The 22,597-nt window shown below is 46.5% G+C and overlaps 1 protein-coding gene and 1 long non-coding RNA gene across 3 annotated transcripts in view; both read left to right on the top strand.

Moving 5' to 3' along the window:
* Nucleotides 1–17,624, top strand: part of UBXN7 (UBX domain protein 7) — a 38,159-nt gene extending 20,535 nt beyond the window's left edge. For both annotated transcript variants that reach the window (XM_044291524.1, XM_044291523.1), the window contains 6 exons: nucleotides 1,725–1,871; nucleotides 4,165–4,255; nucleotides 5,039–5,166; nucleotides 5,961–6,393; nucleotides 14,261–14,340; nucleotides 14,624–17,624. In XM_044291524.1, the coding sequence (XP_044147459.1) occupies nucleotides 1,725–1,871; nucleotides 4,165–4,255; nucleotides 5,039–5,166; nucleotides 5,961–6,393; nucleotides 14,261–14,340; nucleotides 14,624–14,785 (1,041 nt within the window). In that variant the 3' untranslated portion in view covers nucleotides 14,786–17,624. The remainder of the gene's footprint in view (nucleotides 1–1,724; nucleotides 1,872–4,164; nucleotides 4,256–5,038; nucleotides 5,167–5,960; nucleotides 6,394–14,260; nucleotides 14,341–14,623) is intronic.
* A 604-nt stretch (nucleotides 17,625–18,228) lies between these two features.
* Nucleotides 18,229–20,377, top strand: LOC122935065. Its single transcript, XR_006388774.1, has 2 exons — nucleotides 18,229–19,006; nucleotides 20,219–20,377. It is a non-coding gene; the product is annotated as an uncharacterized LOC122935065 (long non-coding RNA).
* The last annotated feature ends 2,220 nt before the right edge of the window (nucleotides 20,378–22,597 follow it).

Below are 22,597 nucleotides of genomic sequence, written 5' to 3'. Positions count from 1 at the left end.
GCACTGCCAGAGATAGCAGAGTACAACACTTGGCCATTTCCAGTGTTCCTATAAAGAATGAATGCAGCAGCAGCACGGCGCATTCTAGGACTGCTGCTCCATCAGGATGGGAGAATGGGACTGCCGTCCTAGGGAACTGTGAGGGTCCCAGCTGTTGGACCCTCACTGATCAGTTAGTAATACTGCATCCTGTGGATAGGGGATAACTTTAAAACGTGTCATAGCCCCTTTACTCACTCACTTACATACATACATAGCCCCTTTACATACAGGTACCATAAGCTCTGTATCTTTGAGCTAGATCAGCGGGTATCTCTAATTTATATTTGTAGAAAGCAACTAGGAAAGTAAAGCTGCCAGTCTGAGGGCAAACTTTTTAAGGAGTGCTGAAATAGAATAAAAACATGATAATAGCATAGGCAGTTCTGCTATTACACATGTTATTTTTCTAATTTCAGAACACCTTAAAAGGAGAAGTAATGTAGTAAAAGAAGAAATCCATAGAGGACCCAGTAACTGCAGTGCCAGACAGTGACAGCATCCTGTAATCGTAACGTGTGAGTCGGGCTCCTCATCTGATTTCATGCACATTTCTGTATAGCTGGTGTAACGTCTGTAAGCAATGCTACCCCGAATCGTTACTTCTAGGATGTTCTGATTCTAAATGTCAGCAAATAAATCTGGGCCCAAACCAACTAGTATGTAATCCCGCTAAAAGTAAACATTCAATAAGAATTGCATGTATTGGTTTTATTTTACCAAACCACAATTTTGAAGTGCTTTTCTGTGATTTTATATTGGTGGCCTATTCTGATATGATCTAGGTTCCACCCCTTAGTGATTTTTAAGACTGGGTCCAGATGTGACAGAATTTCTGTAGACTTGCAGTGTGTATTTCTCAATTGCCCAAATACAATACATGTGGATGGGGTTTGGAAAACCTGCTTGCATTACAGGCTGATTTTCTGGTTATGTAACCTCGCATACACTGCTGAGCAACGGCGAGTTTGATTGATCCAAACATGTCTTAAGCTCTGGCTGAGAAAAGAGATGGCATTTTATTAAATACTCCTAGAAGAATATATGAGAATGATGGCAGCTCACAAAATCCTGCCCACCCAAAAAACGTCCCTGTTTCCAGAACATCAAACTGCAAAGATGAATTTGCATATTAAAGGGGTTGGTCAGTTTTCTATATTGATGACTTGTCCTTGGGTCATCAATATCAGATCAGTCGGGGTCCGACCAGCACCCCCAACGATCAGCTGTTTGAAAAGAACGCAGCGAACGTGTGAGCCCTGCAGTCTCTTCACTGTTTACCAGCTTGTCGTCGACATTGCAGCAGCAAGTGGGTGTAATTACAGCTCCTACATCCCCATTCACTTCAATGGGAAGAAGTAGACGGAGTGTAACTGCTCCTTCCCATTGAAGGGAAAAGGACAGCGGAGTTGTAATTATACCTGCTCTCCTTTTGCAGTGTCAATGAACAGGTAAACAGTGAAGAGAATGCCGGGCTCACACAAGCACTGCGTTCTCTTTAAATAGCTGATCGATGGGTGTGCTCGGTGTTGGACCCCCGCAGATTTCATATGGATGACCTAGCCTGAAGATAGGTCATCAATATAGGAAAACCATACAAGATTGGTGTGAGTTCCTCACTCTTTCTGTTCAGTGCATTCACCTTGGGTCAGATTCTCAGTCTTGAAATATTTTCTTTTTTGCAGGCGAAGGAGTGTGGGCAGCTGAAGAACAAGTGGCTGATGATCAATATTCAGAATGTGCAGGATTTTGCTTGTCAGTGCCTAAATCGAGATATTTGGAGCAATGATTCTGTGAAGTCTCTAATACGGGAACATTTTATATTTTGGCAGGTTAGTTCCTGCAACTACGCTGTAATAAAGGTTTAGGAACTAAAATCTCACCATAAATATAGCATTTTCTTAGAATTGGTGTTTGATTTATACTGCATCTTTCAAGGTTTAAAGTTTGAGTCAGGTAATTTTTCAAAATAAGTTTATGTGGGTGTATATGAGGAATTGCACTATTTCTGCCCGCAAAATGACTTGTATCTGTCATTTTTAGCAGTTTTACCCTCTAATCCCCCCCCCTTCTCTGAGCTAGTGGGTAGAGATTAGATGACATCATGTTTGCCCATAGACTGTACATGGAGAAACAGGGGATCCTGCTTCCAAACTCTGTAGCACATCCTCTGAAGCATCTGCAGTAATGGAGGACATTGCACAGCAGAACTAAAGCTATGTTCACATGAGGGTTAAGAAATCCGGCAGGCTGTTCCAGATAATGCCGGGCAACCGCCAGATTCCCATTAACTGCAGTGCGATCCGGCCGCCTTTTGGCATAAATGTCAGCTTTCAGCCTGACAAGAAGTTGTGCATGCAGTGCTTTCTCTCCATAGGTTTCAATGTAATCTGATCTTTCAGTGAGCAGGCATCCCGTCTTTACTAATGCCAGAGTAGTGAATTGAGAGTTAGGGCTCATTCAGATGGCCGTATGCGGTCTGCAAAAATGCGGATCAGTTTTTTTGCGGATTAGATGCAGTCCCATTCATTTATATGGGGCCCTTTCCTTCCATTGTACAGCTCAGCAAAAAAAAACTTAACATGTCCTATACTTGTCGGTGAAAATTAGGATATTGCCCTATTGAAGTCTATGGATCAGCAAAAAACGGAATGCAAACCTTCTTTTTTTTTTTTTTTTTTTTTTTTTTTTTTTCCCGGACATGCTGAACTGTCCGCAAAAAAAACAGATACGCATTTTTGCGGACAGCATATGGCCGTCTGAATGAGCCCTTAGTAAAGAGGAGGGGCAGGAGAGAAAATTTAAAGGGTTTTTCTGAGACTTTACTACTAATGACCTATTCTCTTAACACCTGGGATCCCCGCCTATCGGCTGTTTGAGAGTGCCACAACCTTGTCTTAGCTTAGTTTGGGCCATATAACTTCACCTTCATTGGTCGCATGGCCCAGGCACAGCTCCATAGAAGTGAATAGGGCTGAAATACCAAGCACAGACGAGAAGGCTGCGGTACTACTGCGAGCAACGGTGCCTTCTCAAACGGCTGAACGAGGATGGGTTATCAGTGGTAAAGTCTTGGAAAATCTTGTTAAATTAACTTCTGCTTCCCATATAAGATTATCTTCCTATATAATAGATTAGTGTAAGAGTCTATTTGTGGAAGGCTTTATACCATGGACAAGACAGCACTGAAATATGGTTATGCACATTTCCAAAACAATGTTTAAGTATATACTGTAAACTGCTACCTTTAGGATTGTTTCACACAAGATGCTTTAGTATAAAAGCTAAGTTTTATGGCATTTTCCTGCTTTTGTTGCTGCAAATATCTGGATGCAGTGTGGATTTATTTTTTGTGTGTTCCTCCCCGTGGCTGTGTCCATCTGGGTTCCTTTTCAGTCGCCCCACATTTAGTTGGAATCTCTACTGAAGTTGTTTCTCTGGATGGTAGCCTGCTTGTTTGATATCCTCCGTTCAACAGGTGACCGTGGGGGTAATCTGTTCAGCTCTCATTTATTCTAGGGGCAATCTGAGTTCAGATTTTTTTTATTTAATTTTTTTAACTTATTTTTCCCCCACCCTGTCCTCTGTTTTTCAGCCTTCTTCAGCTGATCTGAATCTACAGCTCTTTACTCAAGGGTCCAGGGCTGCCCTCCGGCTGTGTCAGATCACGGTCTATCTATATTTTTTTTTTTTTTTTTTTTTTGTGCTCATCTGTAAAAATAAAAATAAAAATCCTGCTACGTTCATGTGAGGACACAGCTCCCACCCACTTGCTTGTCGTGTTTTTTTTTTTTTTTTTTTAATGGGTTCCACAGTTTGGATACTGACCTATCGAGGCTTTTCTTTGGTTGTATGGTTCAGTTGGACTTCTGTGTCTCCCAATGAATGTAGCGAGAAAAGGATTTTTACAGGTGAGCACAAAAATCCAATGTTTTGTGCAGCAGATCATCCTGTGTAACCACGGATCTGCTGTCCAGAAACAATGAGTCTAAATGCAGATCTCATTTTTGCTCACAATTAGGTAGTTAATGGGAACAATTTCCAATAAGTTGCCTGTCCTTCCAAGGAATCCATTGCATCTACTCAAATGCCAAAAAGCTGTTATTTCTGTGTTTGTTTTCACAGGTTTATCATGACAGTGAAGAGGGACAGAGATACATTCAGTTCTACAAGTTATCAGATTTCCCATATGTCTCCATTTTGGATCCTCGTACAGGTGACTGAGAAAGATGATAGGCTTGTTATTTTTAGACTTTTTCTTTTAAAGGGTTTCTATCACTTCGCTGCACATATTTAGCTGTCAGACACTAGCGATCCGCTAGTGTCTGCTCTGCCCAACCATCCTAATATAATTGCTTTTGGGGCAGCCGTTTTGCTAAAAAAAATAACTTTTATTAATATGCTAATGAGCCTCTAGGTGCTATGGGGGCGTCATTAGCACCTAGAGGCTCCGTCTACCTTCAGAAACTGCCGCCGCCCAGCGCGTCCCTCCAGCCCGCCCATCTCCTCCTAAATGCGATCCTCCTTGTGAGCGCCTGTATTCGGCGCATGCGCAGTGAATGTCTGACAGCTTCCCTGCTCAGACATCTCCACTGCGCCTGTTCCTCGGAGCACTATGGCGTCATCGCGCAGGCGCAGTGGAGATGTCTGAGCAAGGAAGCGGTCAGACATTCACTGCGCATGCGCAGAATACATACGCTCACAAGGAGGATCGCATTCAGGAGGAGATGGGCGGGCTGGAGGGACGCGCTGGGCGGTGGCAGTTTCTGAAGGTAGACGGAGCCTCTAGGTGCTAATGACGCCCCCATAGCACCTAGAGGCTCATTAGCATATTAATAAAAGTTCTTTTTTTTAGCATAACGGCTGCCCCAAAAGCAATTATATTAGGATGGTTGGGCAGAGCAGACACTAGCGGATCGCTAGTGTCTGACAGCTAAATATGTGCAGCGAAGTGATAGAAACCCTTTAAGCTTTCTGACTCTGATTTTGCTTCTCAAAGGCCAGAAGATGATTGAATGGCAGAAATTAGATGTTAACTCCTTCCTTGAACAAGTTACAGGATTTTTAGCGGAGCATGGTCAGCTCGACGGACTCTCCAGCAGCCCACCAAAGAAACGGCTGCGTTCTGTAAGTATGAAGCTGCACATGTTTTCTAGAAATATTTCTAGGCATACTTTATATTTGTATGTATGAACTTTACAATATCTTATATGCAACAAATATCACAACATATAACTTGTATTCAGCTAAAACCCAACAAATACGACACTAGACATTTACATAACATGGCACCCTGAAAATGGTGTCTTCACTCGTCGGTGGCTTTCCCTGAGTAAAGGCGAATTTACATGGCCCGAGAATTGGGCAGATCTTTGGGAACTGCGGATGGTTGGTTGTTCCCAACAATCTGGCCATGTAAATGTGCTGCCAATCACCCAATGAATGAGCAAAATGTGGGTGATCCTGTCCTGCATGCAGACACCACCAGTCATGACTTCTGGGCAGCAGATCGTGCTTTCTAAACAGCTCCCTTGTCTTCATACAGTGAAGGAGATCGCTGCATGTAAATGGAGCAGCCTGTGTAAATCCAGCTTAATGGACTAATTAGCCCTTCATAACACAACAGCTCTTCCTGTTGAGTGTCTCCCTTTTATAGGTATTTGGTTCACCAGGGGACTGCGAAAAGGGGACTTGGGGTTTAGTGGATGATGTGTGCCAAAATATTGAGCCACTCTGGTCCATGCCATATGTGAATCACTTGGTCAGCCATAAATCTGATGTAATGCTACCAATATTTGTCATATGCCATCAGCCTGGTACTGTCTGAAAAGAGGTGGTCTTTATGAGACCTTTTATTTATATCGTATTTTGCTTCTTTTAATCTTACTCTAATTTGCATTAGTGGTCTTAATGTCCTCCAGGAGAGCCTCATCGATGCAAGTGAGGACAGTCAGTTAGAAGCGGCAATACGTGCCTCCTTGCAAGAAACCCATTTTGACTCTTCAGCCAGTAAACAAAACGCCCGATATGAGGAGGAGTCGGACACAGAGCTGTATTCTGGCAGTGAAGAGTTTATCTCTGTCTGTGGATCAGATCACGAGGAAGAGGAGGAGAGGCCTCCAGAGTCATTGCCAGAACAAGAGATTTCCAGCAGTAAATCTAGGAAGGCCACCTGTAAAACCATCAATCACAGGAAAGATGATTTAAGTCGGGCAGAGCCAGTTGTAGAAGAAGCAGATGAAGACTCCTCAAACTACCAGTTGCTACCTGAAACAACTCATGCGGGATCTCAAGCTACAAAGGACAATGTTGGGAATGATGAATCCTCTGAAGACTGTCCTGACACTAGTAACGGTTCGTACTGCACCTTATCTTCGTGGTATTAACTTGTTGGACTATTTCCTGTGTATGAACATATCTAGTTTTAGGTTTTCCTTCAGAAATGATAGCAGCTAGTCTGTACCCATAGAGTCTTAGAGATGGAGTCTGCAGAGGGTAAAACTACTGAAAAGTGCTATTTCTCGCCCATTTTCCTTGGGGGACACAGACCTTGGGTATAGCTCAGCTCCCTAGGAGGCGTGACACTAAGTAAAACTGTTAAGCCCCTCCTCCATCAGCTATACCCTCAGCCTGGAGATAGAGGCTACCAGTTTTAGCTTAGTGTCCAAGGAGGCAAGACACTCCCTGATACTGCAGGGCTGTTTTCTCCTTGTTATTTTTACTTTTCCTTCTAATTTTGTTATTTTATTTTTTCCTAGGGATACCAGAGACGCATTAGACCTCTCTGCTCTCCCGGGGTTGAGTTGCGCCAGTGCCAACTTATCTGCACTGCTGCCTCCCCCACAGAAGCAATAGGAGGATCTGGGCAGCAATGGCTCCCCTACATCCCGCCAGCTAGGGGGTCGCCCGCACGCCAAGCCCCTCTTCCAGCTTCCTGCCACTGCGGTGCCAGTGGCTGAAGGGGCGACCCTGCTGGAAAGGACTGAGGGTGAAGACGTCGGACGGCGAGATGGCTATTCCAGCCCATACCCCGTCCCTATCTGCAGCATCTACCCCTCTGGGTAAGGGGGGCACCCGTGGTCGCTCATTCTGAGCGCTCATCTGCAGGACAATGCAGCACAGCAGCATCCTCAGCACCCCCACGCCGTTCCCCCCCACGCTGCTATCTTTCTCTCCCCCCCCCCCCTTCCCCCTCATTCGGGGCTGACTCCATTTTTCTCTTCTCTCTCTCCCCCTTCCCGCCGCCCGCTCCGTTCCGAGAACGGGGGGCGGGGCTTAGCGTTCCCGGCAGGGGCGGGGCTTACACGCGCCATTTTGGGGGCGGAGCTACGTTCTCCTTCACAGGAGACATTTCAAGCGCTGGAGGGGGCGGAGCTTGTTCCCCACGCTTTCTGCTGAGGTTTCCCGCGCTTCCTCACTCCTGACAGGAAGCTGGGACACGGTGGGGGACTCTAACCTCCTGTGTACATCGCTCGGCTTCTGTGGGCGCTCTCTGCTGCTCTCTGCTGCTCTCTGCTCACTGCTGTTCACTGCTTCTCTGCTGCTGCTGATCTGGGCCATCTCCTGACGTTCTTCTGAGGCACTGGTAGGACAGTTAACCCTCTCCTAACCCTCCTGGTCATAGCTGCTATAACCCTTTGTGGTCTCTATATTAGAGTACAACCACACTTCAGCATGTCAGATCCCACAGGTGCCCCCAAACCCTGGTACCATGCCTGTACCGCCTGTAAGGAACTTTTTCCGCGTGGGCAATCTGAGCCGCATTGCCTTGCATGTCAGGCCCCGGTGCAGGGCCCGCTTCCCGCTGCGCCCCCCGGTGCCTCTGAACCCCCTGACTGGGCTAGGTCTCTGTCTCAGGCGGTGGAAAGCCTTACACACGTAGTGGGCCGTCTCGTGGATAGACCGCCTCTCCCGCAAGCTGCCACAATCCCTGTCGCACCCGCTGGGACTACCGTTTCTGCCGCCCCCACTGGTTCCCTGCCTCCCAGCGAATCTTCCAGGGCCCGGCATACTCAGAAACGTTCAAGGGTTGAGCGCACATCTTCTCCAGATGCTTCGCTCTCTCCGCCATGCGTGCGAGCTCAGTCAAGTCTATCCTCTCAAAGGGATACGCTTTCTGAGGGAGAACTGGCGGATTCGGACGTGGACATGGACTCAGAGCTTCCGTCCAAATTGGCGTCCGCGGTGGGGCATCTTGTCACTAGCATCCGTGATACCTTTCAGCTACACGATGACCCCCCCAGCTCTGAACAGGCCGGCGTGTCCTTTCTCCGCCCCAAACAGGCCTCCAAGGTTTTTCCCATACACGCTGATTTTTCTTCTGTGGTATCCAAGGCTTGGACTCGGCCTAACGTCCGCTTTATTACACCCAAAAAGCTGGACATTTGTTATCCCTTTCCAGCGGATTCTGTGACCACGTGGACATCCCCGCCTAAGGTTGATCCTCCCGTGGCTCGCCTGTCCAAAAGCACTACTATTCCTGTACAGGACGGATCTTCCCTCCAGTCTGTTGAGGACCGTCGTACGGAATCCCTCTCCAAGGCCATATTTACTGCCTCTGGTTCGGCCCTTAGACCGGTCTTTGCCTCCGCCTGGGTTGGCAAAGCGGTCTCTGAATGGGGTTTGCAACTGGAACGGGAGTTAGGGTCGGACGTCCCTGTTCAGGACCTCCGTTCCTTAGCCCAACTAATTGTTCAGGCCGGAAAATTCGTCTGTGAGGCCTCCCTTGATGCGGGTGCCCTCATTGCCCGTTCCTCTGCCCTGGCAGTTTCTGTCAGGAGGGAACTCTGGCTGAAGGTTTGGGCGGCGGACGCCGCTTCCAAACGCTCTTTGGCCGGCCTACCATTCACGGGTTCCCGCCTGTTCGGAACCCGTCTGGACAAACTTATATCAGAGGCCACGGGTGGGAAGAGTACTCACCTCCCCCAGTCCAGGCCAATGGGCGCCCCCCGTGGTCGCGCTGGTTCGTCCCGTTTTCGGTCCTTTCGCAAGCCCACCGGGTCTAGACCCGCGGCCAGTTCTTCTTCCTCTGGCCCAGCCCAGGATAGACGCAAGAAGCCGTTTTTTCGGACGCAACCTACCTGGCGCAAGTCCCAGCCTGCACGGGCTCCCACAGGCCAGCAGCCCTCTGCCTGAAGGTGCGCCCCCACCCACCCGGGTGGGGGGCCGCCTTCTCCTATTCAGGAACGTATGGCGGGCCCACATCTCAGACGCATGGGCGCTCGAGATTGTATCTTGCGGATACAAAATCGAATTTGCGTCCATTCCGCCAGATCGTTTCTTCCGATCCCGTCCTCCGCGAGATCCCGTACGAGTGGCCGCCTTCTTCGCGGCCATTCACTCTCTAATGGACAAGGGTGTCGTCGCCCCCGTGCCTCCGACGGAAAGGTTCAGGGGGTTCTACTCGAACCTCTTTGTGGTTCCCAAGAAGGAAGGCTCAGTGCGTCCGATCTTGGACCTGAAACGCCTGAACCGTTTTCTCCGACTGCAGAGATTCCGGATGGAGTCTCTCAGGTCCGCAGTGGCCTCCCTGGAAAGAGGGGATTTCATGGCCTCAATCGACATTCAGGATGCATACCTCCACGTTCCGGTTGCTCCATGTCATCACCGCTTCCTGCGCTTCGCGGTGGGGGACGATCACTTCCAATTCGTCGCCCTTCCCTTTGGTCTGGCGACGGCTCCTCGAGTGTTCACCAAGGTCCTGGCCCCTGTCTTGGCCCTTCTACGTTCAAGAAGTGTTTTTCTTCTCCCATACTTGGACGACATCCTGGTCAAGGCACCCTCCTTCTCTCAGACATCCCGCAGTGTGGGACTCACTCTGGAGACCCTGACGCAGTTCGGTTGGATTATCAACCACCCCAAATCTTCCCTTACCCCCTCCAGACGGCTGATCTTCCTGGGGATGCTCCTGGATACAGAGTTGGCGGAGGTCCGCCTTCCGTCGGACAAGCGTCTGGCCCTTCGCGGGTCGGTTCGCAGTCTCCTCCGTCATCACCGCCCTTCCCTCAGATCCAGCATGCGGTTGTTGGGAAAGATGGTTGCCTGTTTCGAAGCGGTGCCGTTCGCACAATTCCGATCCCGCACCTTTCAGAGGGCAATTCTGTCGGCCTGGGACAAATCACCGAGGAGTCTGGACAGGACCTTTCTTCTGCCTCCCCTGGCTCGGGCTTCCCTCGGCTGGTGGTTGCATATCCCTCTAAGGGGGGGAAGTCCTTCCTTCCACTGAACTGGCTGGTGATTACCACAGATGCCAGCTTACGGGGGTGGGGGGGGGGGTTTTCCCTCCCCGGTCCGTCCAGGGCGTTTGGTCTCTATCGGAGTCCAGACTTCCAATCAATATTCTGGAACTGAGGGCGATTCTTCTGTCCCTCAGACACTGGACCCATCTGCTGAGGGGCCACCCTGTTCGCATCCAATCGGACAATGCCACGGCTGTGGCATACATAAACCATCAGGGAGGCACTCGCAGCGATGCAAGAGGTGACCCTCATTCTCCTCTGGGCGGAGACGCACGTGCCGGCCTTATCTGCGATTTACATCCCGGGGGTGGACAACTGGGCGGCGGATTTCCTCAGCCGGTCCACCATCGACCCGGGAGAATGGTCCCTGCACCCAGAGGTGTTCTAAGCCCTTTGTCTTCGCTGGGGTCGCCCCGACGTGGACCTCATGGCCTCCAAATTCAACCACAAGGTCCCCCTATACCTGGCCAGGGCACGGGACCCGAAGGCATACGGCGCCGACGCGCTCGTCCTTCCGTGGCGCGAATTCTCCCTTCTGTACGTCTTTCCTCCTTTTCCCCTCCTGCCACGGGTTCTTCGGAGGATCGCGGCAGAGGGCGTCCCCGCGATCCTAATCGCCCCGGATTGGCCCCGCCGGTCTTGGTACGCCGACCTAATGTTGCTGTTGGCAGACGCACCGTGGCCACTGCCCTCCAGGGAAGACCTTCTCTCTCAGGGACCGATCTTCCACGAGCATTTAGGCTCGCTACATTTGACGGCGTGGCTATTGAGACCGCCGTCTTAACGCGACGGGGTTTCTCCGCAGACGTAGTCCGCACCATGATCCGTGCTCGTAAGCCCGTATCCTCTAGGATCTACTATCGGGTTTGGAGGTCCTATCTGGGGTTCTGTGAGTCCCGGAGCATCCCACCTCTCCGGTTTTCTCTTCCCACAATCCTGTCCTTCCTCCAGTCGGGTCTGGACCTGGGGCTGTGCCTCAGTTCTCTGAAGGGTCAGATTTCGGCGCTGTCTATTCTTCTCCAGCGTCCCCTGGCCCCTCTAGGGCCAATTAAGACCTTCTTACAAGGGGTGGCTCACTCTGTTCCGCCGTACCGCCCTCCAGTTCCTTCCTGGGACCTGAATGTGGTGCTCTCGGCGCTCCAATCAGCCCCCTTCGAGCCTTTACGGGAGGTCTCCCTTCGCCTTCTGTCCTGCGAGGTCATCTTTCTTGTGGCCGTCACGTCTCTCCGACGGGTGTCGGAGTTAGCGGCTCTTTCTTGCTCCGAACCTTTCCTGATCTTCCACCAGGATAAGGTTGTGCTTCGGCCTGTCCCGACTTTCCTGCCAAAGGTGGTCTCCGCCTTTCACATCAATGAGGACATCGTCCTTCCGTTCGCTCTGTCCCTCTCCTTCCCACCCCAGAGAACGGGAACTGCACCGTCTGGATGTGGTCAGGGCGTTGAGGATTTACTTGGAGGTCACCGGGTCCTTTCGGCGCACGGACTCCCTGTTTGTGGTTCCGGAGGGTTCGCGCAAAGGGTTGGCGGTCTCCAAGGTGGCTATTGCCCGTTTCATTAAACTGGCGGTGTCTGAGGCTTATCGAGCCAAGGGCAGACCTCTGCCTTTCGGCGTCACTGCTCATTCCACCAGAGCAGTCGTAGCTTCCTGGGCGCAGAGGCATCGGGCCTCGGCTGAACAGTTGTGCAAAGCAGCCACTTGGTCCTCTCTGCACACTTTCACAAAGTTCTATAGGGTGCATACGCATGCATCAGCGGATGCTGCTTTGGGCCGCCTGGTTTTGCAGGCAGCGGTTTCCTGATGCTCTGGTGGTGTTCCGCCTTGGGTTTGTGGTCCCTCCCTTCTTGGACTGCTCTTGAACGTCCCAAGGTCTGTGTCACCCAAGGAAAATGGGCGAGAAAAGGAGATTTTTGTATAACTTACCAGTTAAATCTCTTTCTCGCTCTTCCTTGGGGGACACAGCACCCACCCTTCTGTGTTTGGTTACAGGGTTATGGTCTGGCGCCCCGTTGGGTTGCTGGCTGGTTGTTTCCGTTATTGGTTGTTATCCTTTCACTACTTGGACACGCAACTGGTAGCCTCTATCTCCAGGCTGAGGGTATAGCTGATGGAGGAGGGGCTTAACAGTTTTACTTAGTGTCACGCCTCCTAGGGAGCTGAGCTATACCCAAGGTCTGTGTCCCCCAAGGAAGAGCGAGAAAGAGATTTAACTGGTAAGTTATACAAAAATCTCCTTATACCAATCTTACAATGGTCAGTGTAGTGTTATTCCTAATGTACTAACATGACCGCTTAGTCTCATCAGAAATGACAACTACACTGAAGTATTCTAGCGGGTGCAGCTCAACTATGCTGGCACCATTTCTTTGTCTAAGTAAGCCCAAATTGCGACATTTGTTTAGCTATGAAGCTGCAGTTAAGGTGAAGGAAAAAAAAGAAAAAGTAAAAAAAAAAAAATACATAAAACTCCTCACCCCCACCAATCACTGTCATACTACTTGCCCCCAACACAATCGCAGTAAATTGGACTTGCAGTACATCCAAATTTATGTTCGACTATGACCAACACAAAGTCCACTGTCCAGTAACACTGTATTATTACCCGAAAATAGAAGTCTATTAAAAAAAAAAAAAAAGCCTAACCACTCTAAAAATTTTTTTTTAAAGAATAAGTGAAGAAACTTGCGTTGGTCACACAACAAACGCTATGAAAACATAGCCGTAAAACTAAGGCTACTTTCACACTGACGTTTCTGGGTCCGCTTATGAGATCCGTTTCAGGGCTCTCTCACAAGCGGCCCAAAACGGATCAGTTCAGCCCCATTGCATTCTGAATGGATAAGGATCCGTTCAGAATGCATCAGTTTGGCTGTGTTTGGTCTCCATTCCGCTTTTGAGGCGGACACCAAAACTCTGCTTGCAGCGTTTTGTGTGTCTGCCTGACGATGCGGAGCCAAACGGATCCGTCCTGACTTACAATGTAAGTCAATGGGGACGGATCCATTTTCACTGACACAATATGGTGCCATTGAAAACGGATCCGTCCCCCATTGACTTTCAGTGTAAGTCAGGACGGATCTGTTTTGACTTAGACTTTTTTTTAAAAAGAATAATGCAAAAAAAAGGTTCTATATGATTATTTTTATTTTTTTTGCGGTGCGGAGGCATAGACAGAAATGCCACGGATGCACTCCGTAGTGGTTCCGATCCGTGCTTCCGTTCCGCATCTCCATGACTGTGGACCCGTTCAAGTGAATGGGTCCGCATCCGTGATGCGGAGTGCACAATGTTCGTGTGCAAGAGGCCAGAAACTGAAGCTATAACTATATAAGGTATTGTAAATCTGGTGGGCTGTGTGAAGACCCACCTTCTGCTAACCCAGCACACTTTTTACTGTCCCTTCAGGAAAGTGCTGAGAAGGCTAAAAATTTGCAAATTATGGTGCACAATGTGTGACTTTTTTATGCCATAATTGCATAAACGCCATGTACTATGTATGCAACCAGTAGGATCGGTTTGTTAGGGTCTGTTAAGACTGTTTGCAATGTACATTCTGTGCATATGGTAGAAATGGCCCTTCATAGGCTGAACATGTCCGTAAAGCACTATGAGACCCTGACATAAATGTCCTTTTGGCTTTCGCCGGGCTGTTGTGTGTTTTCCTATCTAGTCAGAGGCTACAAAAAAAACGTATGACTTCTACAATCGTGGTCTGCGTGTATCATGATGTATAAGTCAACAAATTCTCCGAAGTGTGAACAGGGTATGAACTGTGACGGGAGAGATTATTAACCATGAGCCCGGCCTTGGGCAAGGACTAGAATTATGTCCCACCTACACGAGTTATTTTTAGTTTTTATACCAATAAAACTTTTTCCCGCTAATAGTTGGAGTGCCTGCCCTAGTGGGCTTTAGAGAGCTGATAACCATGTATCCTTCTCCTTTCCAACTGAATCATAAGATCATGTCATTTAATTATTTTTCAGGTCCCAAAGCGAAGCTCATGTTGCGATACCCAGATGGCCAAAGGGAACAAATTTCATTACCAGAAAAGGCCAAGTTAATGGTATGTAAATGGTTAACTGAGCAACCAACACACCAGTATGAGCCAAGTTGTTTTCATATTACCAACGTTTTCTTGCCAAAAAGGGGGGGGGGGGAGCTGCACTTTTCAATTGAGAGAAAAATCTGCACCTCTTTATTGCTATGGACATAGGCACAAAGTACTATAAAATCAAAAAATACAAAGACTAGAAAAAGTGTTTTATTCAACCTTTTCAGGACACATGACCGGTACGTCATGTATGGTTATTAAGCAAAATGTTCTAGTCTCCCATCTTCTCTTCCAGGCCCTGGTTAAGCACGTGCAGCAGAAAGGATTTCCAAATGAGAGGTTTGAGCTCCTTACAAACTTTCCACGACGGAAGTTATCACACTTGGACTATGATATTACGTTACAAGAAGCCGGCTTGTGTCCTCAAGAGACTGTGTTTGTGCAAGAAAGAAATTGACCACCTCATGTTACCGTCCCTCCTGTTACTTTGCCATTCCTAATAAGATATTTTATTTTTTATTTTTATTTTTTTGGTTCTCCAACTTTCTTTTGTCTCGTCCTTAATGCATATTGCTTGGGAATGGCAGGTATCAGTGACCTAACAATGGTCAGCGGAGGCCTATTTGGGAGATTTAGTGGTGGAAGACACCATGAAGGCAGTTTTCATATTTTGAAACTTTTCTGTCTTCCACGAATACTGGAAGAAGCAGGCCTCATACACCGGTATCTCCCAATTATTTTAGGAAGGTCGGTTTTTTTTTTTTTTTTTTTTTTTAAACTTTCCATAGTTTATATGTTAATTTGGAACTTCAAGGGGAGTTCCATCAGTGACTCTTATTTATTACTTTTTTCACCTTTTTTTTTATGTTTGCAAAACCTGCAAAGCATAAGTTTCATTTCAGACCTGTCATTTCATATTCAACATGCTGATCCTGGAACCATGACCATCTCACATCTGTGTCTAAATGTGTTACGAAATGCCAGTAATATTGGGGGCAGCTATGTCTAATTGTCCAACTCCCTCGGTTAAGAATCGATTGGTGGATTACAGGGCGAGGTGGAGTTTATCAAGCCCTACACTCCAGAATTCTGGCTTCAAAAAGTCGCTAAATATGGCTTAATGACTCTTTGGGCTTACTTAGGGAAAAATCTTGCAACCTCCTGGAAGACCAAAAATAAAATAATTCAGGTTATGGCAGAACGGTGCCCCATTTCTAAATTGGATGATTTATTTAGAGTTAATAAAGCCGCATTTACACGACTGATGTTTGGGCTGATTATCTGGAATGAGCGTTCCTATGAACACTTGTTTCCAATAATCGGCTTGTGTAAAGGTGCCGCATATCACCTGATGAATGAAATGATCTGAGGTGAGGACACTTCAGCGTCTAAACATTCTTCTGCTGCCCAGTAACAAGGCTTTTGTAGGTGGACTAGCAACAGCCATCGCTCGTCCTCATACTGTGGAGGTGATCGCTGCATGTCAATACATTTCTTCACCTCCACTTTATGAGCAGCCGATTGTGGCGTAACAACTCTTCCTTCCTGACAATCGGCTGCCCCTCGCAGAGTCTAAATGCAGCTTAAATCCACTCTTTAGAACAGGTTCTCATCATTTTCCATTTAAAATGAATGGAAGCACAGCTTTTGAGTAGCATAAGGCCTCTTCCATACAAAGGATCCGTTCAGGTTTTGCCCAAAAGTTCAGTCAGTTATGTCTGCGATTGCATTCAGTGTTTTGAGATTATTATTTTTTTACCCCACACGGGTGCAATCAGTTTTTGATCCATTTTTCACGCGCAGAAAAAAAAAAAAAAACACTGAAGAATAACAAACTATATCTCGTAGCATTGCATCTAGATGCAATCTGTTTTTCACTGAAGCCCCATTCCCTTCTATGGAGCCAGGGCCGCGTGAAAAAAATGCAGAATATAGAACATGCTGCGATTTTTATTTTATTTTTTCCCCTGATGCGAAATGAGGCATGAAATACCTTTTTAATAATAATGGGTCAGGATTCAGTCCGGATTCAATGCGTTAGCTTCACGCATCTCACTCGGACAGAAAACTTGCTCATGTGAAAGAAGCTTTAAAGAGTTTGATTTTTATTTTATTTTTTCTTCTCCTAGACACAGTACCACTCTTGTCCATCGATTTGTGACTGGTATTGCAGTCCTGTCCCATTCACCTGAATGGAGATGATCTGCACTGCAAGGCCATAGATAATAGTGGGGCCATACCTGCTAGAAGGCAGCCATGCTTTCATTATCCATCCACCTTACATCAAATCAATTGTGCAACTTGGTCCATTTCTAAAACGGTCATGTAGCCTTAGTACTTAGACTGATTTATTTTTTATAAAAACATTTTAAATTTGTTTTCCTTCCCTGAGAATAGAAAACCTATTGATGTGACACATTTTAGTGTGTTTTCAATAGTTTATGTATTGGGTTCAAGGTTTGGGCTTGACAAAATCTTTGAGATCTGCTTGCATTCCTTCTCAAATGCATGTTAATGAGTTTTTGTGACTCCCAATTATGTTCTGGAAAAATAATGCACACTGTGGCGCTATTTATTCCTGCTCCAAAAAGGCTGACTAGCCCTATTGAATGGTGTGCTAATCCTCCTGTGCATCAGATGCATATCCGCGGCACTAATGAGTGTCAACTTCTGATTTCTCGTTTAGATTCTCCAAGAAATATGTCTGGCTTGCCATCAGACAATTTGACATGTGTGACCATACTGAGCTGTTAAAATATTTGCTCTAAATACATGAAAGGGTTTAGGTTCACATCATGTTTTTGTTTTGTGTTTAACGTATACAAAAACATATACATTAAATGGTTGCCATACAATGGCATCCGTCCGTCACCATAGAGTTCTATTGTCAAAAGGAAAATATATGTTAACATATATACGTTTTTTGCTAGACTCTGCGGGAAGGAAAAGCGTAGTCTACTGCACTTTTGCATACCCCCCCCCAAAAGTATGTTAAACATAAGACAAACATGAAAACATGACGTGAACCCAACCTTGGTGTACATATTTCTCGGTTACTCTACCCATACAGTGTACAGTTGGCCATAGACTTGAGGTAGAACGAATGATCGTTACCCTAATGCAGCCATACACATTGGTCAGTCTGTCACAAATGCTCAGTGATACTGGCCAAAGGATGAGCAATCTGTTTGGGAACGTTCTTTCACAGGAAAAAAAAAAAAAGTTCATAGACTAAATGTGTCCGACTTCTTCTTTTCAGACAACGTTCTCTGTTGGCTAATCGATCATTCGTTGTTCAGACGACAAATGATCGTTTTGGTTGAAATCGCCATAATCTTGATTCGAACATAGCAGGTTCAAAATGTATATCATGTCTGATCCCAGGGTAGTACAGTTACTGCGTAGTGAGGTGACATACAGAGGCCTCGAGGGACCTTTTTTCCCATTTTGCAGAAAGCTCAAACTACAGGTCATGCAGCGATAAATAACCCATGGCGGATGCTATTACTGCTGATATTGTGTGGCTTCATTTTATATCTTTTTGTTTTCTGATTTGTTTTTTCACATCTGTGGATAATTCCGTACAACACACCAACCCCTCAACTAGAGCACGTGTCCTCTGATAATCTGACCGTTGCCTAGAAGTCACATTCCGGCTGTTCGAGGCATCGGAGAGAGACGGTGTAATAAGAAGCCTCTAGGCCAGTGATGGTGAACCTTTTTAGAGACCGAGTGCCCAAACTTCAACCCTACAACCCACTTATTTATCGCAAAGTGCCAACATGGCAATGTAACCTGAATACTACAGTCCAGTATAGTATATTTTCCATGTAATTTATCACTTAGCTATAATAGCCTGCCTACATTCAGTGTGCTGACTGTCCTGTTCATAGTGCGCCCTGCGCTGATGAGTGGCAGGAAACGTCTAAGGCATATTGGTACACCATAGACTTTTTCGAGGGTGCAGGTGCCCACAGAGAGGGCTCTAAATGCTGCCTCTGGCACCCGTGCCATAGGTTCTCCACCACTGGTCTAGGTTATGTGGCTTTGGTATTTCATATAGCTCTTTGAAGAGGTTTAGTGATATACTTAGGCCTCATGCATATGCCAGTATGACCTCTCCATACAAGTTCCAAATTGTACTCCTCTGTAACAGAGCATCCATAGACATTGCTTGAGCCCAGGTGTGTACCACCTTATGTCTGTACTTCATACAGAGACAGTTTTTTTTCTATCGGTAACAGCACAAAGCTACCAACTGTGGTATTTTCTATTATCGTCCCTTAGAAGCATGGCTTCTATAGCACAGTATGTCCAACATATGGCATGTGTATGCACTACCATATGGCAACACAAGGAGTGCCACACAAGCTCCAGCACACAGCTCAAGACCAAACGACTAAAGATCTTCGAAACGAAACATCACTTCTTTTAAATAGATCTACAAAAGGGTCCTACCAGTTTTTTTTTGAAGTTGGATATTGCAAATAATTAGATCACATTATTTAATACATTTTACCAGTAATTATTTTTGTCATTCATGCAGGAATCTTGTCAGTAAGGAAATAGTTTGACAAATATTCTATCTTTGGTCTCTGCACATTCCTGCAGATAGCTGAACCAGATGTGGACTAGATGTGTTCAAAACAAGGCTTGTCCAATTTATTACATTTATCAGGTATATATATTTTGTTATGGGCTCTATTTTGAAACCTTTCCTCGGCATTTTATTAGGCCGGGTTCAAATGTGGCCAATTAAAAGAAAAATCTGCTTATAATGGTGTAAATTAAAGGGGTAGTCCCATCTTGGACATTGGGGGCATATCCCTAGGATATGCCTCTAATGTCTGATTGCACCTATCTTTAGAACGGAGCCTGCAAAGTGAATGAGGGTGCACCGTGCATGCGCGGCCATCCTCCATTCATTCGTATGGCAGCGCTGAAAATGGCCAAGCGCTCCCTCATCTATTTGTCAGCCTCATAGATGTGAATGGAGTGGTAACCGTGCATGTGCAGTGCGCTTCCCGTTCATTTAGGAATGAATAGATGGTGGTCGAGCATACAAAATTTGCCCTCATTCACTTTACGGGCTCCATTCTAAAAATCGGTGTGGGACCCACACCTATTAGACATTGGGGGCATATCCTAGTGATATGACCCACTGTCCAAGATGGAAATATCCCTTTAGATGGGTTGACCGCTTTTTACTATTGACCTATCCTCAGGATATTTCATCAATATCAGATCGGCAGGGGTCTGACTCAACCTTTGGCAGGGTGCCCCCTGCTGATCAGCTGTTTGAAGGGAAGGCAGTGCTCATAGGAGCACTGCCTTCTCTGCTCTGTTTACTTGCTCACCACTGCAGTTGCTGTAGCGAGCAGGTAAACAGCAGAGAAGGCAGCGCTTTAAACAGCTGATCGGCGGGGGTGCTGGGAGTTGGACCCCTGCCGATGTAATATTGATGACTTGATAGCGGCAAGTTATATGGGACTGGTCTTGTTTGAAAGCTGACAGTCTAAGCTTTAGAAAAAGACTAGAATCACAGCACTACTTTAGGAGATATAGCTAGTAGAAATCGGGTCATGAGTGATAGCATCTTAAAGTGAAGGCAGGTTTCAGCTGTATCTCCCAGTGTTATGGAGATAATGCTGTGATTCTGGTATTGTTTTAAAGCTTGTTTACCAGCTCAAGTTATAAGGGGTTAAAGCAGCCCTGCCCATCACACAGATAATGTGGAGACTCCAGCTCTGGGTGGTAAATCATCTTATCACTTATGGCACAGCACACTTCTGTTAGTATAAGGATTATAATTTATTCCAGAAGGACTCACAAACTCTTACTTATCCTTGATCAATTTGTTAGAAAATTTTATATTTTTTTTTGTTTACAGAAATCAAAAATGCAAATCAAACATGTCCAGGCATTTTGTGTTCTGATACAAGTGAGAAGTTTTGTTCTCCCATCAGTGTTAAACTGCTCCACCCATGTCTATTATACCATGTAAATTCATTTTGTTTCATTTACAAATAAAATCCAATTTTGTATCTTATTGTGGCTGTATATTTGTTTACTTTCAGATTGCAATATGTAAGAGTTAGGCTACTTTCACACTGGCATTTCTGGGTCCGCTTGTGAGATCCGTTTCTACTAGGGCAGTGCTGCTTTGTCACCGCATTGCGCTGCTCCTTTTTGTCAGAGTAGGTCCCACTCAAAGAGGCAACCTTGGCGTGGTGGGTGGGCTTATGCCTTTTGATCAAAACGTACACTAATGCCTCTTGTACAGCATGTAGTATGGGGGGGGGGGGGCTGTACACTTTAATATGGCACTGGGAAACAAGGTTAATTAGATAAAAGCATAGCATTGTGGATGTGCGATCCAGTTCGGTTTTTCTCCCCTTGATATATACAATCATGGGGAAGACTGCTGACTTGACAGTTGTCCAGAAGACAGTCATTGAAACCCTCCACAAGGAGGGTAAGCCAGAAAGTCATTGGTAAAGAAAATGGCTATTCAGAGTGCTGTATCCAAACATATATTAATGGAAAGTTAAGTGGTAGAAAAAGGTGCGTAAGCAACAGGGATAACCGCAGCCTTTGAAGGATTGTCAAGGAAACGCCATTCAGAAATTTGGGGGATTCACATGGAGTGGACTGTTGAGTCAGCTACTAGAGCCACCAAACACAAATGTATCCAGGACATGGGCTACAACTGTCGCATTCCTTGTGTCAAGCCACTCATGACCTGGAGACAACGTTAGACGCCTCTTACCTGGGAGGAGACAAAACACTGGAGGGTGGCTCAGTGGTCCAAATTCCTGTTTTCAGATGAGTAAATTTAGCATTTCATTGGAAAATCAAGGTCCCAGAGACTGGCGAAGAGTGGGAGAGGCACACAATCCAAGTTGCTTGAGGTTTGGTGTGAAGTCTCCAGTCAGTGATGGTTTGGGGAGCCATGTCATCTGCTGGTGTTATATCAAGTCCAAAGTCAGTGCAGCCGTCTACCAGGAAATTTTACACTGGGTTCAGACCTGAGCGTTCGGGATGTCGCGCTCTGTATGCGCGATTGTACCGGCGTTTGCAATCGCGCATACAGAGACAAGCGAACGCCCATTGTCGCGCATTCCCGGAAGTCTATGTACGGGACCGTGCGACAAGATGCCCCAAAGAAGCTCATGTACTTCTTGGGGCGTCGGGCGTTTTACAGCGCGTAGGAACGCGCTGTAAAACGCTCGGGTCTGAACCCAGCCTCAGAGCACTGCATGCTTCCCTCTGCTGACAAGCTTTATGGAGATGCTGATTTCATTTTCCAGCAGGACTTGGCACCTGTCCACACTGCCAAAAGTACCAGTACCTGGTTTAATAACCACTGTATCACTATGGTTGATTGGCCAGCACACTCACCTGACCTTAATCCAAAGACACCAGACCCAACAATGCAGACGAGCTGAAGGTCTCTATCATAGAAATCTATCTTCTATAACACCTCAGCAGTGCCACCGGCTGATCTCCTCCACGCCGCATTGATGCAGTAATTCATGCAAAAGGAGCAAGTATTGAGTACATATACTGTACATACTTTTCAATTTCTGTATTAAAATCATTTTTTAATTGGTCTTATATTATAATCTAATTCTCTGAGATACTGACTTTTGGGTTTCGATTAGCTCTAAACCATAATCATCAAAATTGAAAGAAATAAACGCTTGCAATAGACCACCCTATGTGTGAGCAATCTATAGTATATGAGTTTCACTCTTTGAATTAAAATACTGAAATACATTAAAAATTTTGAGGATGCACTTATAGTGAATACCTTAAGTCTGTAGAATAGGCTGTCACTCTCTGATCTAGGGTTGGACCTGGTATCGAACTATCGATACCCAATCGATACTTTTAGACCCAGATCGATACCTGGATGTGCAATTTTTCGATACTAGGCTGCGTTACTGTGCAGCCTAGTATCGGGTAGAGAGCATGGCACGCGCCGCTCTCAGCGTACGCCATGTTCTCAGCAGCACAATGGAGAAGCAAGTCCCTTCCTCCCCACTGTGATGTGGCTGCCGCTGGCCACCAATGAGGCTAGCAGTGAGGAGGAGGGGAGGGGCTGTGGCCACTGCACCACCAATGAATATAATACTGGGTCGGGGTATCTTAATTTGTGGCAGTGGCAACTTCCAATCAGAGCCCCAGCAGTGAAATCGCGGCGCTCCAATCGATTACCATGGCAGCCAGGATGCTACTGAAGCCTTGGCTGCCATGGTAATCTCCC

The sequence above is a fragment of the Bufo gargarizans genome, chromosome 4, assembly GCF_014858855.1.
Source record: "Bufo gargarizans isolate SCDJY-AF-19 chromosome 4, ASM1485885v1, whole genome shotgun sequence".
In the NCBI taxonomy this organism is placed as follows: Eukaryota; Metazoa; Chordata; class Amphibia; order Anura; family Bufonidae; genus Bufo; species Bufo gargarizans.
Note: the sequence above shows the minus strand (reverse complement) of the source record. Positions and strands in the feature narration are given on the sequence as shown.